The sequence below is a fragment of the Anas platyrhynchos genome, chromosome 5, assembly GCF_047663525.1.
Source record: "Anas platyrhynchos isolate ZD024472 breed Pekin duck chromosome 5, IASCAAS_PekinDuck_T2T, whole genome shotgun sequence".
In the NCBI taxonomy this organism is placed as follows: domain Eukaryota; kingdom Metazoa; phylum Chordata; class Aves; order Anseriformes; family Anatidae; genus Anas; species Anas platyrhynchos.
This window is the reverse complement of record NC_092591.1, coordinates 10,155,072-10,174,883: the sequence shown is the minus strand read 5'-3', so window position 1 is coordinate 10,174,883 and position 19,812 is coordinate 10,155,072. Positions and strand designations below refer to the sequence as shown.

General features: G+C 40.2%; 1 protein-coding gene across 3 annotated transcripts in view; it reads left to right on the top strand.

Annotated features, from left to right (window-relative positions):
* KIF26A (kinesin family member 26A) overlaps positions 1 to 19,812 on the top strand; it is a 101,261-nt gene that overhangs the window by 60,205 nt on the left and 21,244 nt on the right. For 2 of the 3 annotated variants that reach the window (XM_072038239.1, XM_038179873.2), the window contains exon 5: positions 10,920 to 11,103. In XM_072038239.1, the coding sequence (XP_071894340.1) occupies positions 10,920 to 11,103 (184 nt within the window). Of the gene's footprint in view, positions 1 to 136; positions 439 to 10,919; positions 11,104 to 19,812 lie in introns of those variants that run through there. The other variant, XM_038179875.2, reaches the window with a different exon arrangement.

Sequence of the window (19,812 nt, the reverse complement as noted above, 5' to 3'; positions counted from 1 at the left end):
CTGTGGCAGCATAATACTGCCTATAATTAAGGCCAAACAAAACAGTGTATGCTTTAGGTATATCCCATTTCGCTTTAGCCCATAAGGAGGATAAATTAGAAGATAAGCCTGAATTTAGTAGGCTTTGTTCCTGGAGACAGAAATGACTCTCAGAGCAGCATGTTTAAGAGCAGGACATCATTTCTGGTATCATTGCTAATACTGCATCATCCATTTACATAGTGCTTTATCAGCATATGGTAAGCCAGGTTCCCTGCTAGGAAGAGCTCGTCCGTGAAGACTGAGACTGATGAGGCAAACTGAGATGAGGCAGAGCTGTAGTTCAGCAAAGGGAGGAGTTAAAGAAGTTGAAGCAGTTGAGAAGAGAGGGAAGGTAGAGCTTTGGACATCGGTACTGCTGAGTTGAGCACTGCTGAAAGCATGAAGAATGTCCCAGAGGTCAGTAGATTGGAGATCGGGATATGGCTAATTAACATGGCTAATTACAGTGGGGAGGAGACCCTGAGTGCCTCAGTGGGTAATGTGGGAGGTTCTGGAGCACCAGAGGCAGCCCCCCAGCAGGTGAAATGACTTTTTGAGCTGCTCTAGGTGGCTCTGTTATGACACTTGCAGCAGTTGGGTGTTGGATTAGCTCTATGTTCTGAGGTGTTCGTGATGCTCAGGAAGAAGAGCAAAGCAGAATAATTTGTTACAGATGTGCTCACAAATATGTGGTAGGTCAGAATTTGTGCCTTCAGAGCTGCCCAAGTTTGAATTTATGGAGACAGAAGTGACTGACAGAGTGTGCATGTGAGTGTGTGCGTAAATTGTGGTCTGTGGAAGGGGTTTTAAACTAGGGGAAAGTCTGAGGTATTTATGGATAATCTTGTCTGGAGTCATGCAGATATTTCTATTGTCCTGTTCTCTGATCTTCTGCTTTCCTGAACTTAATATTTTTCCTTTCATTTAGATATTTTTCATATGATTCTTTTTGTATTTTCTCATTCATCCACAGCTGAATGCATCTGCTTATGCAGTTTGCCTGAATATGTGGGATTTCAATGTTATCTAGCTGCCCGAGCCTTTTTTTCTCTTTGTCCCTTTCTTTGTGCCCTTTGTGTTTGTTGAGAGTAACACCTCTCTGACCTCCCCCATCCCAGCCCTTCTCCTCCGCCTGCTGCTTTGGCTCCTGGACTCCTGAACATCAGTGCTTGTTCTGACCCTGTTATTTGGGGCTCCCCAGCTTGGCGGCCGTGGCAGCTGCACTGGTGGTTTTGCTGCAGCAGGAATGAGGCATTCCATAGGTAAAATGATAACGGCAACTTTCCTGTGGGGCTGTAATTTGACAGTTTGCACCTGTCTCACAACTTTATTGGGGACTTTCAGGCTCTTTCAATAACACACTTAACTATTTTAATGCTTTATTAAGACAAGACAGATTTAGCAATCAAAGTAGTCAAATCAGGCTGATACTTACTTGAGTATTTAGCTCTCGTGGCTGACTTGCAGTCACTCTGATATTTGGTTTACTGTGTGTTGGATGTGGTTTGTAGGGCAGGTGGATTTTCAGCCGACACCGGCTGTGTTCTGAGTTAGACCACTTTGCTTGCTTGTGCTAGTGGCAAAATGAGACACTGTGTGTTTATCACTCACAACAAACATGAAAGGTCAAGGCAAAATACGCACCAGTTGCAGAGCTTGACCAACTGTAAGATCACTCAAAGTACTTTCATATTCTCTCTAAGTAGCAGGGAGTTTCGTCTTTATAAAATTTCCCTAATTCTTCTTGTCAGAGGATGGAAGGTGTTTTTTTTTTTTGTTTTTTTTTTTGGCAGGGCACTTCAAAGAGCTTAGCCAGTACCTTACTCAGCAGCAGTTAGTGCTTCTCTGCCCATTGCCCTTGGGGTTGCTTTCAGCTTTGTTGAGCTTTTTGTGTCCTTGCTTACTTGTGGAGCTCACTTACTGAGAAGCAGTGCCCTGTGGAGTTTTTAGTGGAAAGAAATGACTCAGTGGAAGTTAATTGGCATAAAATGAATCTAATCTAAATGTTATTAGTGAAGCTAGTTGGAGTCCAAGGCGAGCTTCAGAACGTTATTTGGTAATACGTCTTCAGCAGGTCTTAAGGAGTTGCTTGTTTCTCCTGAAATTTGAATCTTTGGGTCACAAATAATCAAGTCTCTCCATCGGCAGTGATGGGAGAACACGCGTCTTACATTTTCCTGGTAAGTGCTATTTTAAATGGTGCTGCAATTTCAGCCTGTTATACCTCTGAGAAGCATTGCTTCAGAACTGAAGTCAGTTAAATAAATCACAGGAACGCTGGGCTTTCAGAAGCCCATGTGTCCCTCCTCTGTTTAAAATTACTCATTGTGTGGGCATATGACTTTGGTGGTTTCCACTGCATCATTTAGTGCTGTCAGTGCCCATTTAACTCCAACACTAGGAATAAGTAAATGCCCCCCTGAGAAGTTATTTGCCTAGCACTATAGGTGTCAAGCCTTTGGCTAAGTATCTTAAATAAAACCTGGCTGAAGGAGGAATGGTCTGTCTGTGGGTTTTCTAGATGTGTGCTGAGATGTAGAACAGAGGGAGCTGGAGGTGATGAGAAAGATATGTCTCTGAGGATGATGTGTTGGGGTAAACCCTAAAAACATAACCATCCCCAGAGCTTTTATTTTAATGGAGGCTCTACAGTCACATATCAGACCCTGATGTGTGACCAGGAATGAGAATATCCCGCATTATGTTGGACCTAAGTTCAGTCCCCTTCTTTCCTGTGTGACATTTAACTGAACCTCATGCTTTGGATAAACCCTGGGTTATCCCCATGCTGCCTTTTCTCTCTCATCCCTTCCAATCACAGATGTGCCTGCTTCTTCCCTGGAGCAGCCTGAATGAGCAGAATGCTTTTGCTTTCCATACCAGATTGTTTTTGATGAATAGCATGGAGTGTAATATCCTTTGTAACAAAAATGATTTATTGCCTGATTTTGATACTGGCTTCTTTCTATATATTGGGAGCTGGTATTGCAGGGAAAAATGTTAAATGATCTATTTAAGTAATTACTTTAATAATGAATGGCTAGTTAGCACCATTGTTTCTGTTTCATTACTTTTCAGTTTAAAAAATGGCTTTATTACTTTTTCTTGATAGAATACAAATGAGAGTAAAATTTTGCTTTCCTCAACCTGTTTCGGGAGTGTGGGTCTTGCTTGCAAATAAGTGCAACTTTTTTTTTTTTTTTTTTTTTGCCTAAGGTGTGTGATTGATGTGGTTCTGCCTGCTTTAGCTCAGTTAGTTCATTAGACAGAGCGAGACAACATTGCTGGCATTCAGGTAGCTTTTCAATACATAGCTATCTATGCTGTGTGCGACCCAGGAGCTGACATATTTCTATATTAGGTGTTGACAGTCTTGCTTACATAAAGATTAACCTACACAGGTTTTCAGCAGTTTGTCATATGGTACAATTGTAAACAGCGAGCATAGAAGTACAGCAATGTGTTCATCTGCTCTTGCTTTGTTTCACATCATTAATGAGCAGAGCTGGAAATGGTATGTGGCAGGCTGCGGTGACTAGCTGTTATTCTGGTATGTATGGATGTCAGTTCCTGAGCCTTGGTTCTAGCTACTGAAGAAATGTTCCTTGGCCAAAAGTGTCTTAAATTTGCATGCTGAGGAGAATACAGAGCTGATGCCACTCATGACAATTTCTATAGTGACCTCAGAAACTGCTGGTTTGGGATAATAGAAACAATAGTTGGAATGAAAGTCAGTGAATGCTCTTTGTCAAGATTTGCTCTTTGGTGTTTCTCAAACATGGAGAAAAATCACAGAGAAGAGCTGTGAGAATTCCTTCTTTGATTCCTGTATGCAAATCACTTGAATGCTTTGAAAGTGGGCTGGGTTGGTTGTTCCTGTTTAAATAGTAGTGTGTAGTTTAGAAGAGGCATCAACTCTTGGGTCTGTACACCATGGGAAAACTCTTCTGATGTCAGGGATACTCTGCAGTTGTTTTTTTTTTTTTTTTTTTTTTTTAACTTCTCATCTTCCAGAGGTCTTTTTCAGTCCATCCCAAAGTTGTTTTGCCTGTTTTTTTCTGTGTGGTGCCTGAATTCAGGTGGATCTCAGCTATAGCTTACCTGTCCATTAAGCCTCGATTCTATACTTGATGAAGACGTGAATAGAGTAGAAAGAACAACAAGGGTGATCAGAAATCAAGGACACTTGACCTGTTAGAAGAGGTTGGAAGACCAGAGGTCTGGTAAAGAGAAGGCTGAGGCACGGCAGAAGTCTTCACACAAGTCTGCTGCAGGAGAAGGAAATAAGCTCCTCTGCATGTCGGCTGGAGAGGTGAAGGGGGAAATAAGGAACATAATCCAGCAAGGCAGATTGGTGAGAGACATGAGGTGTGGATTTTCTAACAGTAAGAATAGGTAAAAACTGGAACTGGCTGCGTCGGGAGGCTGTGGACTTGCTTTCCTTGAAGTTTGTAATAACAAATTGGAGACACATATAAAGGGGAAATATTAGGTGAAGTTCATCCTATGATGGAGCATGGAGAAGGTGTAGAAGGTGATGTTGCTAGTATGTCAACATAGCTGATATATTTTTTTCCTGCCTTGCTGATTTTAAGAAGAGATGGTAAGAGAAAATTAAGAGGTCACTCAAAGTGAGAGGCTGACATTCAAGCCTGAATTGCAAGATTATGCCATGTGCAGGAGGCAAAGCATGAGCTTAATCTCACATTGGAGATGCTTTCTTTCATAAGGTTGGCTTGGTAATATCCTCACAATTTTAGACGTGTTTTGGTACTTTGGAATGTTTTAGAATGATGTTTTTCTATTGAAACTTTATTACCATCAACGATTATAAAAATGCCATTGCTTGAGGCTGTGCATCGTGATCCAGACAAAGTAATTATTTTTTGAAGAAGGGAACCACCAAAATTAGGAACATCAGTTGTTTGTCCCTTTAGTGCTTCTGTACAGTGTTGCTGGGACAGCTAAGGAAACAAAGGTTTGGTGCTGTGCTTGTGTAATGACACTGAAGTGGGAAAGTCAGAAGATGCTGCTGAAGCTATGCATGCGTCACAGAAACCTATTAAGCTTGTTCTAGGGGGAAGAACAGGCCATAATCTAAAAACTTGATTCATATTTTATAGCTGATGCCTTGGACAAAATTTATTGCAGAAATAGAGATGATGCCTTTTATTTTTTTCCAGACCTTCATGACAGATTTAGACATTCCCAGCTTTCTGTTTAAAAATGGCTCATTCTGAACTAGATTTTATTATTCAAACTGCCTGCTGTAAGTGGAAACTGATACCTTGCTTATTTTTAAGTTTGCGTGGAGTTTTGGGCAGCAACTGCACTGTTTCATTGTGATATCTTTCTAATTTTAGAACCACAAATCAAAAGTAATAAGAATAATAAAAGTAATAATGCCAACCAAGTTCATTCTGTGAGTTGCGGAAGACTTGGGACAGAATGCTGCAGGGTGTATTGTAGGACATCCGTCCATTTGTTGTCTGTATTGATGAGTAATTAAGGAAACAATAACTGGAACTGCAGATACAATGACGGACTGACTTTCCCACTGCTTCTTTTGGAGATGGCTTGCAGTGGGAAAGGCTTGGGTTATGTGACAGAGGGGTGATGGCTGTGTTGGGCTGGGAGCTGGGAAAGTTCAGAAAAGTCCTTCTGTAGGGCACAGACTGATACCCAGTGCAAACCTACACCCAGAATTTTGCAGACTTTGTGGAGGGTTCAGAATCAGGGTAAGTTTTGGTCCTGAGATATCCGTCAAGGTCAAACCAAAACTCCTGAGTGTACCCTCAAGTAAACTCAAGTTCCCACTTAAGGTTTGGACTGTACATTTCTTTGGCCTTGACCTGCTCGGCGAACCCCTAAGCATTCTCACAATATGAATAATGACAGTGATCTCTGAAAGATAAGGCTGGCTAATAATGCTAAAGCTATGTTAATATGTAACGGCTCATGCTGAAATTAATGTGCAGAAGTTTTCTTTTATTATTTTGTCAGTGGAGCTTAATTGGAAGCAGGACTCCCAGTTCTATTTCTGACTTGTGTCAGTTTGTCTGCAAGCCCACCTTGTCAATTAAATCCTCTGCATCTGTCTCAGTTGACTCATTTCTAGTATGTGTCTCAGACTATATTTTGCATCATTCTTCCTTATGTAGCTTAATAAATGTTTGCTTAACACTTTGTGGAATTCTGTAAGTTTGTGTCGTTGTAAAAGTTTAAATTCAAGTTTTATTCTTCATGAAGAAATTATGCCCAGAAGGAATGCTGTTCTTTAGGGATTTAAATTATGCTGTTTACTTTCACAGCTATAATGTGCAGAACGTGTACAGTGAATGTAAGCTAGAAGCAGCTTGCTGTACAACAGAGCATCTGAAATGTCACATTAACTACACAAACAGAATTTAAAATATATATATATATATTTTTAAATGGGCAGGCTTTGTAACTACTGTTGTTGAACACTCTTATCCCCTAGATGCTGAGCATTATGTAATTGATCTGGCCATGTTTTTCCTCACTGGTCTCATCCATGCATGGTAAAAAATCTAGGAATCTGTAAATTGTGTTGGGCTAAAGAACAGGTTACAGACTGTCCCTTGCATTTGCTATTTGAGTGCTCCTACATGTGCCATATATTAGTTTTATTTTCTACCATGACACCTAGCTATGAGAAGAGAACTCTCCAGAGCATCTTAAAAGACATCTTCTATTAGAGATGGAAAGAGTTAAGCAAAATGTAAACAGTAGATCTCACAGCTAGAAGTAAAAATAATATACGTGGGTGTCTCTGAAGCTTTAATTGGAAGGGGGCATAAGAAAGAAAGGCTTAGTTTTCTTTTCAAGAATGCTTCATGGAAGTGAGCTAGGAGGTTGAATGGGTAAAACCCAAGGTAGGTGGAAAGTGTGCATTTGTGAAGAACAGTTTACTGTAACACTGAAGTTCTGCATCCTGTTCTCTAGTGGTCATAATTTTCCCCATGGGCAAAAAGAAATTGATATTGCAGGAGGTCAGACAGTCCACCATGGAGAGAAAGGTGGATTTTAAGGCCTCATGTGAGAGACTAAATTTGAGGAAGAGATGCAAAGAGGCACAGCACCTACAGAAAGTGGTCTGGTAGAATCCCAGACTGTGCCCTTCTGGTGCTAGACAAAAAGGGCCCAGATTATGAGAGCTTGGCTTTGCCTATTGTCATGGGACAAATTCCACCTGAGGAAAGGAATGCTGGAGAAAAAAAGGATTGGAAACTCAGGTGTAAATTCAATAATGGGTTGTTGGAAAAGGACTGTAGGAAACCCAGCACTCTGGAGTGTCTCCGCAGTGGCTCCCTTTAAGTACGTATTCTCATGATTTTTACTGAAGTAAGGAGTTTTATACAGTTGGATTTTGTTTCATTTGGTTGGGCCCATGTCCAAACCAGCCTGGCCTGTATTTTGGCCTAATGAGTACTTGGCTGGGATACCACCAAGTATATTGCTGGCGCTGCAAGGAGTGCATAAGGATTGATGAACCCTTCTGTGGTTCTGTTTGCCTGGACCAGTCCAGGAGCCCAAGCACAGCATAGGAAGGCTTCTGCCCAACTGGCTTTTGTAACAGTTAAAGAACTGACTGTGATGTTTATAGGAACTGGAGATGACAGCTATTTATGTTCATATTCACAGTCTAGAGTTTGATAGTTATATTTTCTTTTGCACCAGTTGCTCTATTCTTCCACTGGCTCCTTAACTTACCCATTTTAGGGAACAAACAAACCCAACAGGCTGTTTGGTACTGCTGGTGCACGATGTCTGTGATGAGAAACAATCCCGTTTTGATGTCAGGTAAAGTGATTGTTGCATTCAAACAAGGAGAGCTTATAATTAAGCTTTGCGCACCGCTACTTGAGAAGAGATGCTTTTTAAATATGAACTGCATACATTGTTATTAGTGCTGTTGGCCTGTTGCCTGTCAAAGCAGCAATTATTTTCTACAACATCTACTTCAGTTCCTCTGCTTTTTTGGTTTCCTGTTATCCCACATGGACATCTGCACTCCCTTTGCCAAATTCCTCAGTACATCGTGGCACTCCAGACTCATAGGAAGAGGATTTATCAGCACAATAGCAGTTGATTGCTTTAGCTAGCATGTGGCACTGTCCTTTGAACAGTGGAGGTTGTAGAAAGCATGTGAATCCTGATGGAAGTAAAGCAGTTTGAAAGGTGGTCTGCCTTGGTGGGAAAGTTAAGATAACTAGTAGTGGATTTGGTGTCATCTTAAAATGGTCCAAAGCTGTGTTACTGAGCTATTTTGAGAGACGTTATACTTTAATAAGTCTGACTTTTCTGTTTATTTATATGTTTTGCTTAGCTTGTCCTTTTTGGGTGCATTTGCTTACTGATGGTTAGCGCTTAGTTAGGTGCTTGAATAAACAAATCCCGAGTAAATTTGTTCTTTGTATCCCATTCTCTTTTACATGTTTCCCAGAGGAACTCCTTCAGCCAGATCTATTGAAGGAATAATTATTTCATCAGGATTTAATATATATCTTGATTGCACTTTGAAGGCATTCTCTTGAGGAGTTTTTATCATTTCAACAAGGGATCATAGCATGTAAACAAGGAAATAAACGTTACCTTTCATATTAATCAACAAGATGATTAAATAATAACCACAATTGTTAATTGGTACTTGGAGAGAGAAAGTAATGACTGTCTTGAGTTCCACAATGAGAGTACCAACAGTTAGAGACACTTTTCTGCACAATAAAGCTGCATATTTAGGAGGCATTACGGTTTTAATGTGCAGCTGCAACCCTAGTGAAGTTGTGCAACTGTTTGCCTGGTGTCCTGTTTCAGGCATATGTTTTCATACTGAAAGAGGTATTAGCAAGGGGCTTGGGGGTTTAGGCAGTTAAATCAGTTCTCATTGCCATTGAAAGCCTGAGGTTTTGTGTAAATTCATGCTTGCAGTATTTTGCTTCACCATAGGATACAGTTCCTGCTGGTTTCAGGATGCAGAAGGAGTCAAAAGCTGTTTCTTTCCTCAGAGGCAGGAGTCCAAATTGTCCCTCACAAGGTAGTGGCTTTTGGCTCTGAGTTTGGAAGTAGAGCCTCATCTTTTCATCACACAAGTCTTTGTCCTCTTCTAAATATTGCAGTGTTTGAAGAGGGGGAAGGAAGTGCACAGGGGGTCCACAACTCCTGATGTTGCTGAAGGAAAAAGGAGTTTAACACACAGGTCGGGGAACATAGAGCTTCGGGCTGGGAATTCTGCAGATCTGTACTCTGACTCCTGCCCCTTGTACTTAGCTGTGTAATCCTGACCCAAGCGAGTAATTTTGTTCCTTGGACACAACCAGTTCTTTGTACTGTAACTCACTTGAAGCAAGTCGTGCTGCTGGAAGCAACTGTGCCCTCCTGCTCTGTGCTCCTTTTTGCTTCTGACCTACCATAAATATAAGGAAAGGAAGAGTTTCCTTCTCTGATCGGTTTACTAAACTGAGGCAGCCTGAGGCTGCATCATCACTGCATTCTGGCAAGGTTAGGGGTCTAGACTTACTCTGAATTGGGGGTGACAGCAAAGTGCTGCCTTAGTTTTTTTCATTTGTCTTTGATTATAATACTTCACAGATACTGATGCCAGTTCATTATCACTGAAAAGTACTTCGAGATCCTGGGCTGAAAGGCATGATGAAAATACGAAGTAGCCATTGTATAAAGAGACTCTTGTGGTCATATACTTCTAAACTGATATACTTCTAAAAAGGCAAAGGCTTTTATATTGCAAGCATGGGATAGAGCAGTGCTTTGCCCCCACTGAAGACCTGTTGGCATCAGTGGCATGGTCTCAGGTCACCCACAGGTACCAGTAGTGTAACACTTTGCATTTTTGCTGACTTAACAGTCATTCAAAGTAATGCTGTAAGATAGCATGTTGGATTCTTTTATGATATATGTCTGAGGGTGGTCTATCTACTGTCAGTCTCAGGGTCAAGTCACATACATTCAGGTTACAAAACTCTCCTTGGCTTTGACAGAGCTGAGATTTCTCCATTACTGCCATCCTCAGTATCCCAGTGAGTGTCACTAAAACAAATATCTGTTCCATGCAACTCTGCAGGGTGTTTTGTCCCATGCAGGTTTTGATGCAGAGTCCAGGTTTTGATTTTGTTTCTTGCTATTTTTGGTGTTGCTGGTGGGGAACAGCAATAAAAAATGGTTTTGTTTCGATTCTTAATCATATGGAATAACGTTACAATTTTAATTGCATGTTTTAATTTTTCCTTCTTCTTCATCTTTTATGTTTTGAAATTCTGCATTTCAAACGCAGGATCATTATCATTTAGAACATTAAAGCTTGTCTCTGTAATAGCTTTCCCTTTTAATGTGGAAGAATGGAATTGAGGAGGAAAAACCAATGTGTCTTGAACGAAATTCTCTGTTATCTAAGGATTTTCAGTGCAGCCAACAAGATAGGATCTGAGGCTCAGCTGACTTGGAGTGTCATTCTGTGTCTTGAGTAACTTGTAGCGTACAAAGCATCACTTTTGTAATGTTATCACCAGTAAGATCCATGCAGTCCTGCCAGTGACAAGGGGATTATTTCAGCTTTTTATGATGTCAGTGAGATTTTAGTATTTTAGGATTCAGCTGTTAAGCTGTTGGGGGGAAGAGGGGAAAGTTAGATTATAATTGAACCTCTGTTGAGGGAAAAATTAACTGAATAATTTGCCTGTGTTTTTCAACCCACATTTACTTCTATTAGTCTCCTGATGTTTTTTCTTATGAAATCAGGTTAGAACACAATGACTTGATTTGTTAAAAAGGCAATGATGCCAATGAACATCTGTTTGTCTGGTCCAGATTGCCATTAACACCTAGTAACATTGTCCTTTCTTGCTATTACTTTTATACAGAGCAGCACAGAAGCTTAACCTGTCTTCGAAGAGAAAGAAATACCATCCACCCCTGCCACACACACACGACTTCTCTATTTATGCTACTAACTTTAGTGGCATCCTGCAGCTCTGTCCTCCCCCAGCACCACCATGCCTTCTGAGAGCTGTGTCCAAAATCAAGGACAACCCTGGCATTGGAAAGGTAATTTTGGATTTCATTTTTTTTAATAGGTTTATAGAGTAATTTTAATGGGTCTGGAAGATTTCAGTCTAGAACAGTGTTGGCTAAGCTCAAGAGAATGGTCTTGGGGTATAGAGAAAGGCATATCTCTCTGAATGTGCCTGAGAGCTGTAATTTGTTGACTTTGGAAAATGTTTGCAGTCTCAGAGCAGATTCAGTGCATACATGTTAGCTTCATTGAAGCTAGTTAACATCACTGAAAACAATATCAACAAAGGTTGTTTTGTCCTTTCCTATGTTAAAGTTAGAGACAGAATTTATTTGACTTCATTGGTCCAAAACCAATGTGCATACAGGTGTCACCTTTGTCAGTAGTCTCTGTTACTGGCAAGGCTCAGCTGCTGGTGCCGTCTGTTTGCTTTGGATTAAGGAGATAGCCAAGGGTGCTTGGTTTCCCTCTGCTTCACATGTCAGTGTAAACCAGAAGTAATTCTGTAGAAATCAAGTAACAGGAGAGAAATAGATGTCTCTCCAGCTTGGGAAATCCAGCACCTTTCAAACTGTAACATTTGTGCTAATTTTATTTAAGATTAATTAAAATACAACCTAATTACTTAGATCTTTATTCATATTTATAACTGTTTAATCACCCACATGACAGAGTCTGAATACTTATTTACATAGGTTACAAGAGATTAGCATTTGAAGATAGAATTGAAGTACCTAATGTGCACAGGAAAGCTAAAATATGCACCTTGGCTAACCATATAAATCAGCATTAACATAGAGATCATCAGCCTAAACACTTGCAACTGACACTGTTGCTCCCAGAGAATACTTCGTATTCTCTTAAGCCAATGAGTTTGTGATAAATAGAAAACAAAGCTGTAATTGATGGTATCTTTAAGCAGGTAGAAGTACTGATGCAAATGTATTTTCTGCTCCTGTGTTTAAAAGTGTGTTAGAAAAAAGGGTACAGTATTAAATGGTGGAATGCAGTAAACGTGACAGTAATGTACAGGTTTTCAAGTGGAAGAAGAGTTTGCTAAGGGAACATCCTTTCTGTGTGTATATTTTGGCAGAGCCCACTTGTGCCTGCCTCTTTTCCCCAGGGTTTAGCAATTACCTATGGCATGAGGAATGACGGAGCAGTGCATTTCTGAGGCTTCCTAAACTCTTTGGCTTAGGAAGACCTTTAAAGCTTGCTAATATCTCCCTGTGTTGGCAGGTCACAGAACTGTCTCTGTACTTCATCACACTCATGTGCCTACAGCTATGTGTAAACAAGGGACTTCAGCTTTTTTCCTATGCTTCGAGGGTGGTCAGTGGAGTTTATTACCATGACTCGTGCCACGTAGAAAACTCAGGTTTATCTGGTGTCTTCAAACAGATCAAAAAAGTCTAGTGAAGATCAAGTGAATAATCCCAGATGGAAGGAGATTATATGCCTTGGGTTGTGTGGTCTACCTACCTTTTTCATCAGTGAGCACAGAAGAGGGCTTTCAAAGGGAAAAGCTCCATCAGAATGCAGAGGAGCAGGTCAGGAACTTGTGCCAACCCACAGACCAGGGATATGCCCACCTGCTCAATTGTGTGATCTTCTCCTTCGTTATGGGATATATATATCTATATATGTCCACATATGGTGTGCTGGCAGTGTGGGTGACTTTTATGGATCAACAGGCAGTTGTCTGACCCTCAGATGTCTTTGCTGTGTAAGCTGAAATCATTATTGAAGGTGCTGTTTGTTTTGGGCCCAGAGTTCTAGCTGTGGACTTCTCAGCACATACTTGTTGGCCACCATTTGGAAAACCCCTGCACAGTGCTGTGAAGTGCTGTGCTGGAGATAAGAGCTCTCTGCTAATAGCATCAGCCCTTTGGTTCTTGAGTTAAGATTTAGAGCATGCAGTGGTGACAGGGTCTGCTAGTTGTAATGCTCCTCAAAATATAAGGTAATAAGGCATCTTCTCTAACCCCTCTAACCCATAGTTTAAAATGTGCAATACCTCTTAAACATCTGTCTTTACCCATTTATCTTTTGCAACTTGATAAATTACAGTGTTTACCCATAAAATAACTCCAACGATGTAGCTTTTTTTTTTTTTTTAAATGTTACTTTTTGGTCCCTCCTCTTCTAACAGCTTTTCACTTTACACTCCTTTTGGTTTTCTTTTTCCTTATATTTTTCAATGATTTGTAGAACAGCTTTGGTTACAAGGGACTTTGAAAATCATCCAGTTCCACCTTCCCTGCCCTGGGGGATCCACAGCTTCTCTGGGCAGCCTGTGCCAGTGCCTCACCATCCTCTGAAGACTTTCTTCCTAACGTCTAATTTATATCTTCCTTCTTTTAGTTTAAAACCATTCCCATTTGTTATATCACTGTCTGCTCACGTAAAAACCCACTCTCTTTTTTATAAGCTCCCTTTAAGTACTGAAAGGCTGCTATAAGGTCTCCAGCTCTCTCAGCCTGTCTTCATAGGGGAGGTTCTCCACCCCTCTGTTGATACAGCCCAGGATGCAGTTGGCCTTCTGGGCTGCAAGCATGCACTGCTTGCTCATGTTGAGCCTATTGTCCACCAAAACCCCCAAGCCTTTCTCTGCAGGGCTGCTCTTAATGAGTTCTCCCAGTCTGTGCTCATGTCCAGGATTGCCCCAGCCCAGGTGCAGCACCTTGCACTCGGACTTGTTGAACCTCATTAGGTTTACATGGGCCCAGTTATCTAGCTTGTCCAGATCCCTTTGGATGGCATCCTGTCCTTCTGGTGTATCGACTGCATCGCTCAGCTTGGTGTCATCTGCAAACTTGCTGAGGGTGCACTCGATCCCTGTCAAGTGACGTGACTCCCAGTGCCGTTGGTAGAGTAGCCTGTCCAGTTGTAAGTACAAGATACACATAGGGGATAGAAGCAGTGCTGGATTCTGGAGTCAATTTTTCCTACTGCAGCATCTGTGGCTGTGTCTGGCTCTTTCCTTGGTTTGTGTGATTGTTCCCAGATCAGCAGTGTGCCTGTCCCTGTTATTAATGTGTGGTTACAGTGGGTCAAACAGCTGGTGAGGCAGTGTTTTCCTTCTTCACCTCCCAGCTTTCTGCTGTTTTGTCTTTCATGTTTTTGATGTGGAAGCCTGGTTCCTTGCTGGTATCTGCTGTATAGTGATAATGTAGCCATACTGATGGGCTGCACAACTTCGTCCTACTGACCTGAGAATGACACACTGAAGACCAGTCCTTATTCTTTGAGGGGCTGATTTCCCTGAGTACAGATGGCTTGACAAGTTTTAATGGCCTTTTTGTAGCTTCTTTTGCAACAGGACAAGATACCATAGAGAAATGCACCTTTTTTATTGTAAAGGGAGGAGACAAAATTTAAGGAGAAAAGTATAAGTGACATGAGGATCAAAAATGGAAACAAACTAGAAACCCATGAAATGTCAGTGATACTTCAGTGGGGGTAGTGTAGTTTCCTTCATGACAAGTTGAAGTGGTGAATGATATGTCAACTGTGTGGAAATGCTATTTATATTAAGAGGGAACTAATGAGTAAGGCCAAGATCCTACAAAGACTGACTTCTGCTGTTACAACACACTCTAGGTAGTCCCATTTCTTTTGTAGATCTAAGTGCATGCATGAGTCCATGCTGAAATATTTATAATGTCCAATATGATTGGCTTTCTATATATCCATGGCCGTGGTCATTTTTAACTACCCCTCACCACTGGTGCTCAAGGTTGTCTTTTAGCTGGTATTCAACACATTTTAAGAGGCACAGAAACAGTGTGTGGAAAACGTGATGTCACTTCAGGGCCAAAATGGAAAAAAAAGGCTCGAGAGGGAATCTGGAAGCATAACCCAGTAACCCTGACTTTCAGGCTGGGCACCCAGGCAAAGTGGTTGAAGCAATAATAAGGATCAAAATTAGCAGGTAGGGATTAATGTGATAAATTAGGGATCAGTCTGGGGAGCATTTGTAGCCAGAACACATATGCTAGAGTTCTGTAGAAGAGACAGTGAGCATTTGAATAAGGGTGGTCTGGTTGATTGAGTGTATTTGGGTTTTGAAGAAGCTTTTGACAAGTGCCCTGACCTAGATTTCTTAGAAAATCTTAAGCTGTCATGTTATTAACTAGTAGGAAACAAAAGGTCGGATTCCACACTGGAGCAAAGTTAGCTGTGTCATACGAAGATCCATGCTGTTTGGTGTCTTCCTAAATGATTTGAGTGAGGTGGTGTAGCTACCTATTCACACTAGTCAAAGCTAAATCTGACTCTGAAGACTTGTAAAAAGTCATCTCATGGTACTGGAATTATTGAGATGATAAAGAGGCAGATGAAGTTTAATGCTAATTAGCAGAAGGAAAAGCAGCTCTAACTCCGCGTGCACAAATGGTAAGTTGTGAGGAAATCAGGCATGACAGTAACCCATTTTACCAGCCATCATGGAAGCTACGGAATTATGTTTGTTACTGTGAGTCTCAGCTTCTGAAGAAATGCTTTACTGAGTGTCCAGGAGGCAAGAAGAATAAGCATCTTTAGTTGTAAAGGGTCTCTTAACAGTACGTGATACATAGATGTGTTCCTCTTCATGCCCATATCATTTCAATAAGTCACTGATTGTGTTTACCTTTACTGGCTTTCTTCCTTACCATAATAAATCTCAAGAAGTTTAATAAAGGATGGTAAACACTGAAGAAACTTGAAGACTTCCACTCCTCTCCCATGGTAATATCTCTAGAGAACCTTCTCAGAGGAGAGCTCTTCCCCTGCAGGCAGGAGCAGCTTTGCTGCCATTATAGGCCTGGACCTAAACTTTTTTTTTTTTGAAAAACAAAAACAAAACAAACAAACAAAAAAACTTCACCAAACATCATCATCTGTATCTGGAATTTTAAGTTCCTTATTTGATGTGCACTTTAAAATCTGCCCTACCATTACTATTTGCTTATCCTGATAAAGAAACTTCTTTATGGCCAAAACACAGGTTCAGTGGAGAACTTTCCCATACATTAAGTCCTTGTCATTGGTTTCGGAGTTAAACACATGAAGAAAAGCTATTCTGATCCAAAGTAGAGGACAGTCGAATCTAAGGAAGTCACTGTACTGAGCATAGGCAGCATCAGGACTACCTTGGTGGTTTCTGTTGTAATTTGGATTCAGTCTGGCTGACAGGTCCTGTCACTGTTTGTGGGACCCTGTCTTAACTTGTGAGCTCAGTGGGTGTTCAGGGGAAGGAAGTGATTTGAATTCTTGCTTTTTCTTGCTATATGACTATAGCAGGCAGTAACTATGTATTGTCAGAACTGCTGGAGGAGGCAGGAATGTGAAAAGACTGTGATGGCCAGAACTTCCACTTGAACACAATTATTGATATGAGCCCAAGGTCTAGAGTTGTTCATTATCTACCATCATCTCCATGCATATCATACGTTTCTGCCGTGATGAAATACTGCTATTAATTTTTGTTGTTAGTGATTTACTACAGCAGACATCCTATGTGTATCTTTTGCAATTTTTAATTTCTCATTGTTTCAAGTACTGTCTTTGGAACGTGAGTAGTAAATGTCTTATTAATTTCTTTTACATTTCATAAATACCATTTTTTCCCTTATCATAATTTAATCAGGAGTGTACGGATTTGTCTAGCGATTCGAATCTTTAATTAACCTTTTGCATAGTTCTCTTTACTAAGAGTGCAAAAGACTATGTACTCTTCCAGGTACTTGAAGGATTTTTCTGCATTCAGGAACACCAAGCAGAAAAAAGTTTAAAATAAATAAAGTTTGGAACTGTGGGTCTTTCTGGCACCCGTGTTTTGTATGATCAACCTTAATCAAACCGTCACACATGTACAAAAATCCTACTACCAATACAAACTGAATACTGAGAGGAATTATGCTCACTACTAATAAATGTTACATAGCAAATTTCATACCTTTGTCTTGAATGTGCCAAAAACATCAGAGTCCAAATCATTTAGCTGAATCCTACTTAAAAGGCAATGATCCAGTACAGTATGATTCTTGTAACTGAATCATTTTTGTGGTCTCTCTGGGTGTTATTAAATTTAATGTCAGAATAGTAGGAAAGACGTCTGAAAGCCATTTAATATTGTCACTGGAAAGAAGTTAGATTATGCTCAATTTCTGACATTAATGTGCTACTTAAGATAATTTATCATATTGTGGTATTAAAAAAGACATCCTTTTTACAGTGGCTGCTGTGTAGCATTCTAATTTGCTATTTTTCTTTAGCATGGTAGGAAGCCTTTTTCATGCAAAATGTTTTTTCTGCAGTTCTATTCAGCTCATTCTTTATAATACTGCATCACTTACAACAGCAGCTTTAAGTGCTTGTCTCTTTCAAGGATCCTGTCAATTTTTTTTGTTAGAATGACAGAAGCCTCCTATGTGAGACAATTGAAGTGGAGCATTTAAAGAGAACCTGAGTTGTCAGACGTGTTTCTTGGACAGGTATATACATATTGGTCTCCATTTGTGTGTTTTAGACATTTAGTTTCATTTATGCTTTACCAAGCCAGAGCTAAGGTACTGCTAATATGATTTACTGATCATGTAGAGTTTTCTTAAGTGTGCTATATGTCCCATTCACTGGTTCTTAGAATGGTTTGATGATGGATAACAAATAGGTACTTAATTTTGTCATCTTTATTGCTGCTTGTTTCCTAATGACTAGAGTGTTATATCTGATATAAATCACGTATCATACTATGTACTCTGCAATCCATGTATATAGATCTGTGTAGGACAAGGTGCATACCTTCCTGCTGAAATTCATTGAACTACTTAAACAAAAAAATGTGAAAGATCAGATTAAAATAAACAATTTCTTCTATTTTGTTTTCACGTTTTAAAAATAAAATACTTTTCTTCATGTCTCCTGGGAGTGGAGAATCAATTCTTCTTTAATAGAGTACAATATAGAAGTGATTTTTTTTTTGGCTCTCCCAGGGGAGCTAAATGGTCTATGCTAGCGTAGCAATTTTGCATATAAATTTGCCATCCACTGGTAGTGGCAGTATATGAAAGGCTTGTAAGAACTACCCACAGTAAACCAATTTAGCAAGGGTTATATATCTGTCAGTTACAATTAAATCCATGAAAAATATTGGCTCTGAACTAGGACTTTTGTAATTTGATTTACATTGTAGTTGAAAAACAAGTGATTTCATTGGAAAATGGCGTTCAACTGAATATGAATTCTTTGTAATTTCTTGCTGAGAATTCTTAATTCAGGATGGTGGATGTCTAAGCATAGTTATGTAATTAACCTGCTGTTATACGCCATTTTGTGAACATTGGACAAAATTAACTTCCTGGCTACACGTTGCCTGTCAAAAATGTGTGTTTCAAGGGAATATTTAGTGTCTATTCAAATTTGATATGGTGACATTTATTGCTAAAGACCAAATTGCTTGTTCATTTAGGGATTATGATACTCCTGTAATGTAGAATATGACCAGCATTTATGGAATGGACTCCCCTATAGTGCCGGCGCTTTCCCAAAATACAGACAAAGTCTGAGCTTACTTTTTGGGGAAAAAAAGCTTGAGCTCATGTATTTTAAAATTTTACATGCTTTTTAATACATTCCTTCTGTTTTTTCCTTTTCATTCTGTTTAATTTGAAACTTGACGACTGCATAAGCATTGAATGCTAACAAAGCATCACTATAAACACATGAGCACTACACATCCATTCATTTCTAAGGATGTACCATATGTTACAGTTATGCCTGTGCTAACGTATTTGGCTGGGTCAGGGTCTTAATTTCCTCAGTGTTCAAAATGCCATGGAATCTAGTCATTACTTAATGAGTAAGTGGTCTTTTTTGTCTACGTGTCTGCCCCAAATTAAACTGTGTAGAGTATTTGCTCCAATGAACGACAAATGATGAACTTTTTGATGTATGCAGTAGTTTTTGTATTAATCCTTTAAAACATATAGTAGAGGTCTGTGACAGTCTTAGGAACAGAATCCACATCATCTGGTTCTTTGTTTCAAGTGTGATATAGTCCTTCCCCTTTCTCTGGTGTCAGTGTTGATAGCCCTTCCATCTCTCTTGATTACAGGGCAATAATCAATGCGAACCTGACTGTCTTAGTCTCTTGGCTGTTTCTGTCTAAAATTGTGTAGGATTGTGTCATTCTCTCTTTTATCACTGGCTCTTTTCTCTAAAAATTCAGTCTTGGATGTGATTTCTTCTGAGATGACGCTTGCCTCACTGGTCTTTGAGGAGTTTTGTGTTCATTGACGCGTGGCTTTACTGTAGCTCCATTCAATTCAGCATATCCAAAATATAAGGGCTGTATTAGAAAAAAAAAGTGCTAGCTTGCCTCTGGCCATCAGTCTCACATTCATGTCTTGCTGTCAGAGAGTTGCCTTGAAATTTGGTTTTCACGGCTTTTTGGTCTGTCTTTTACTTTTCCCAAACCTGCTTTTTGACACTGACATATCCTTGATGTTTTGCACTATCTTAAGCAGTCCTGCTGTCACTCCCTCATCCTGCTCTCTTCAGCTCCAGCTGGTTCAATATGTGGGGGGAGGTCTGGAAGTCCCCAGTCTGCATGAAGAGGGGTATCCAGTGCTCCTGGAGGAGGTCGCAGCATGGGAACAGCAACCGTCACATGGGGATGGGGCAGAAGGTCTCCCCTTGGAAACCTCTAGGTGTGAAATGGGGTAAACAATAGCAATGGCCTCTAAGAGGCAGAAGGG